Source organism: Talpa europaea (assembly GCF_964194135.1).
Source record: "Talpa europaea genome assembly, chromosome: 8".
NCBI lineage: Eukaryota > Metazoa > Chordata > Mammalia > Eulipotyphla > Talpidae > Talpa > Talpa europaea.
The window spans coordinates 24,288,115-24,292,459 of NC_140075.1; the positions used below are offsets into that span (position 1 = coordinate 24,288,115).

The 4,345-nt window shown below is 59.6% G+C and overlaps 1 protein-coding gene across 1 annotated transcript; it reads right to left on the minus strand.

Annotated features, from left to right (window-relative positions):
- Positions 1–596: 596 nt before the first annotated feature.
- On the minus strand, positions 597–1,886 carry ISLR (immunoglobulin superfamily containing leucine rich repeat; the record flags this gene model as incomplete). The annotated part of the gene is made up of 1 exon (XM_084239881.1): positions 597–1,886. One exon carries the CDS (start codon positions 1,884–1,886, stop codon positions 597–599), a length of 1,290 nt encoding a protein of 429 aa, XP_084096007.1.
- Positions 1,887–4,345: the final 2,459 nt, after the last annotated feature.

Sequence of the window (4,345 nt, forward strand, 5' to 3'; positions counted from 1 at the left end):
GGAGGGGCTGGTGTGCAGGGTGGAGGAGCGCAGGCCGAGGGTAAGGGTGAGGGGAGATGAAGGCCCATCCCAGATCCTGTCTGAGATTCAGACAAAGAGACTCCTGAGCCCCCAGTCAGCAGAGAGCAACTAGGGGGGCCGGAGCTCAGAGAGCCTCGGGCCCTGCAGCCACAGCCTGTATCCGATCCATCTCTCCTGCGCCTGCGCCCTACCCCCCTGCCCAGCCCGCACCCTGCCCCCAGCCCTCACCCCCTGATCAGTCCCAGGGCCCGGATTCCCACCCGTGAGGCGCCACCAGTTGTCTAGGACATGCCCTGCCCCGGCAGTGTGCCGCCCAGCGAGGGAGCGTGGGCAGCGTGGTTAGCAGCAGTGAGCACTTTAGGTGGGAAATCTGGGGATCAGATCTGTCCTAGTCACTAGCTTCGAGCAAGTCTAGAAGTTGGGGGTGGTGAGTGTTCCAGAAGAGATGAGGGGGGGAGGTAGGAAGATGTGGAGGCCCTCCCCGCCCCGCGAGCTCTGCAGTACTTACAGCAGCAGAGGCCGGGAGGAGCTGGGGAGGCTCTGGAGCCGCCAGCCCAGCCCAGGTTGGGGTGAGTTTAGAAGGAAGGGAGCAAAAGGAGAAGGAGGAGGCTCTGGCCCAGCAAGAGCAGGCCGCGGGGCCGCTGCCCGGGAACCCCTTCTCCTGCTACTGCAGCCTCAGGACTCCCCGCCCTGCTGAGGTAGATGATCACCACGTTGTCCTCAGGCCCCGAAGGCTGCACCTCATTGTCAACTGTGTAGCAGCCCTTGCCCTCGGCTGCTTTGCCGTGGAATCTGTGCCCCAGGGCATCCTCACCACCCTCGCCCGGCGTGGCCAGGGCCACGTTCACCGAGCTCTCCGCGCTGCCTAGCTCGTTGCTGGCCAGGCAGCTGTAGGTGCCTTCCTCCGGCTTGCCAAAGTCGGGGATGAGCAGGCTGCCGTTGGCAAAGGCCTGGAAGCGCGGCCGGCTGCCGGCGGCCAGGGCACCGGGCAGGGCGCGCCCATCGGTACCCACATTGGGGCTGGTGATCTCCACGGTGCCACCGGGCGTCTGGATATGCCAGTGGAGCTGGGGGGCCGGCTGCCCATCCACGTCACAGTGGAGCGCCAGCACAAAGCCCGGCCTCAGCTCGGCGCCGTCCTGGCTGGGCTGATAGGTGAGCTGCACGGAGGGCGCGGAGCAAGGCAGAGGCAGCAGGCGGTTCAGTGGGGTGCCCTTGAGCACGTGGGGGGAAGTGCAAGTGATGTTGCCCTGCTCCGGGATGGACACGGCCGTGGTCAGGGCCCACGTCTTGAACCACATGATGCTGCACGTACAGTCGAAAGGGTTATCGTTGATCTGCAGGTGAGACAGCGCCGTGAGCGGCGCGAAGGTGCCCTCGGCCAGCGAGTGCAAGCGGTTGTGGTTGAGCTGCAGTGAACGCAGGGCACGGAGGCTGCGGAAAGCATCGCGGGGAATGAAGGTCAGCTCGTTGCTGTCCATCTTGAGCAGCTGGAGGGCACTGAGGTTGTGCAGGTCACTCCAGGCAAAGTCGGAGATGAGGTTGTGGCTGAGGTCCAGGCTCTTGAGGTTGCCCAGAGGGGCCAGGGCGCCAGCGGCCACCGTGCGGATCTCATTGTGTGCCAGCCACAGCGACTGCAGCAGGATCACCTCCCTGAAGGCGCCCTGTGGCAAGCCTGGCAGCCGGTTGGCTGACAGGCTCAGCGTGGTTACATTGGCCGGGAAGCCGGGTGGCACAGCCTCCAGGTCTCGGTAGGCACAGTCAGCAATTTGGAAACCATACTTCTCCCCACAGTCACAGGGCTCGGGACAGGCCCGCACCAGGCCCAGGAGGACCACCCAGCACAGCAGATAAAGCTCCTGCATCCTTGCTCCTGTGGAGACAGACAAGGCACCCGGGTGACCCCAAAGACCCATGGAAGGAGCTCACCCCCTCAGGACCGCGGTTCAGAGCCCTCCCCCAGTAGAAGGCCATGCCCTACACAACCCAGCTAAGACCCCATGCCACCTAGCCCACTACCCCCATTCCACAGAAAGGGAAACTGAGGCCCAAAGGACCAGGACTTGCCTGAGGTCATGCAGCCAGGCTGGGTGAAGACAGGACAGAAGCAGCCCCAGCACCTCCTCCCAGCAGAGAGCTCTCCCTGCCCGGACAGCTTCTAGCTGACTTTATGACTTGAAATCTGCTTTTCAGCCGCCCCCTCCCCCAGCACTTCACAGAACCTCCCTCCTGCCCTCCCACATCCTGGCTGCAGTCCCTCCCACCAGAGCCCCCCATAGGTATGCTTTGCCCTAGTCCAGACAAGGCTCCTTGTGCAGTGCACACCACCCCCATCCGCCCCACCCCCCTCCCGCTCCTATGGGCCGTGACCACAGCAGACACCAGACTCTTTCTATAGAATCACACCCGTGGCCTGTTCTGTTCAAACTACACCAGGCAGCTGCCTAAATAACCCACCCCCCACCCCCGGCCCCCAACCTCTCAGCTGGCTTGGGCGAGGCCACTTGCTCAACCAAAATGCTGCTGAGATTCCAGGCTGCAGCTGTCAGAGGGGCAAGATGCCCCTGGACAGATCCCAGCAGGGGATGGGGCCCAGCGCCTCAAGCCAACAAGGACGTGCCCCGAGGGGCTTGGCCCTGAGCGCAATAGACCACCCCCTCTCCCACTGACTTACCTTCAAAGTACTCTTTCTTGGTAGCTGAGTCACTTCTAAGATGGACCCAAAAAGCAACAAAGGACAAAGTTAGCTTGAGAGTCTGCAGGGCGGGTGGAGAGCACCGGGAGACCCCCAAGATGCTGGAAGAAGGGCAGCCTGGCCCCTACCTACCCCCTTGGGTTGGCATGCCCGCCCCTGCCCTGCGCCTGCCCTCCTTACAGGGTGCCTAGGACTTCTGCTGAGAGGAGGCTAGAGTTTGGAGAAGGAGCCCAGGCCCGCGTTCCCTCCGTCCAGAAAAACAACCGCTTCTCTGCAGCAACAAGGACCCGTGTTTCATAAGTGACACCAGAAACTTGAGGGAGAAAAGATGCCAAATTTTTTGGGGTTTTTTTTCCCCTCCCTCTCTCTCACTCACTTTTAGCAGCTTCAGCTTCCTTAAAGACACAGCATGATCTGGACAGGACCCAAGAAAAGAAGGGGCCAGAAGGGCTTTTATGGAGGAAAAGCGAGAAACTGGCTGAATCTCATGGAAGGCAGGGGACTTCTAACCTCGCTTCAAACAAGAATAAAAAAGTGGAGGGGGAGTTCACCAAGCCGGGACTGTTTGAGCGGGTGTGTATGCCCGTTGTGTGTATACGCATGTGGGTGCGATATCTCTGTGTGTGCAGATGAGTTTGTGTACTTGTGGGTACAAGACCCTGTGTATGGGAATTTGTGTGTGTCTGGGAATGTCTGAGTGTGTGTGTTTGTGTAGGTGTGCGGCTGTCTGTGTGTGAGTTTGTGGAGACTTAGTGGTGATAGATGTGAGTTTGGATGTGTGTTTGGGTTGTGTGTGTCTGTGTGGGTGATGCATGTGTTTCAGTGAAAAGTTGAGAAGGCCAGAGTGTACGAACACTCACAAGGCCCCAGCGCCTCTATGAGAAGCCACAGTGTTGGTCCTGTTTTGTAGGAAATCACGTCCCCCTGGCCCATGTCCTGTTGGGTCCGAGACTGGACCCAACTGGACTGCTCTGAACACACCTCACTGTCTAAGCAGGTCCCAAGGTGCCAAGGCTCCAGACCCATGCTGGGTGGGAGGTGACAGGGAGCAGAAGCCACAGCAGAAAGCTTGGAACAGGAGCCAGCTGGGCTCCGCCTTCCCTGGCTGGGATTCTGAAACACAGAGGCTCAGAGGTGGACCCGTCACCGAGGACAGCCCACCTGGCAGGCAGAGGTGAGGTTGAGGGGCCTCATTCCTTCCAGAATATTCTCTCTGTGTTGTTTCTTGGCTTTTTGGCTAAAGTCTAGTGCCGAATATTCTCTCTGTGACTCAGAGCATGACCCCCACCCCCCAGAGGTGCTGCATAACTGGGGGGCAGCCTTGCCCTCTCTGGACACGGGACTCCTAGCAATGTATGAAAGGGGCCTGTATCTCCAGGGGACCATAACTGAAACTTTTTCCCTGGAGGGCCCAGGGGAGTAGAGTGGTAAGAAGGAAGAAGCCCAAATCAAGAAAGCTGGAGGATAAAAAGATGAGTGAGCCCCCAGGATGGAAATTTGTGGACTGGATAATCTTGTCCGGCATAACATACGCCTACAGGTATCCGCCCACACTGCCTTCCCTTTCTCTCTGTGTAGCTGACTAAATTCTGCTCATGACTCAATTTACCCTCTTGGCAGGCCAAAGAC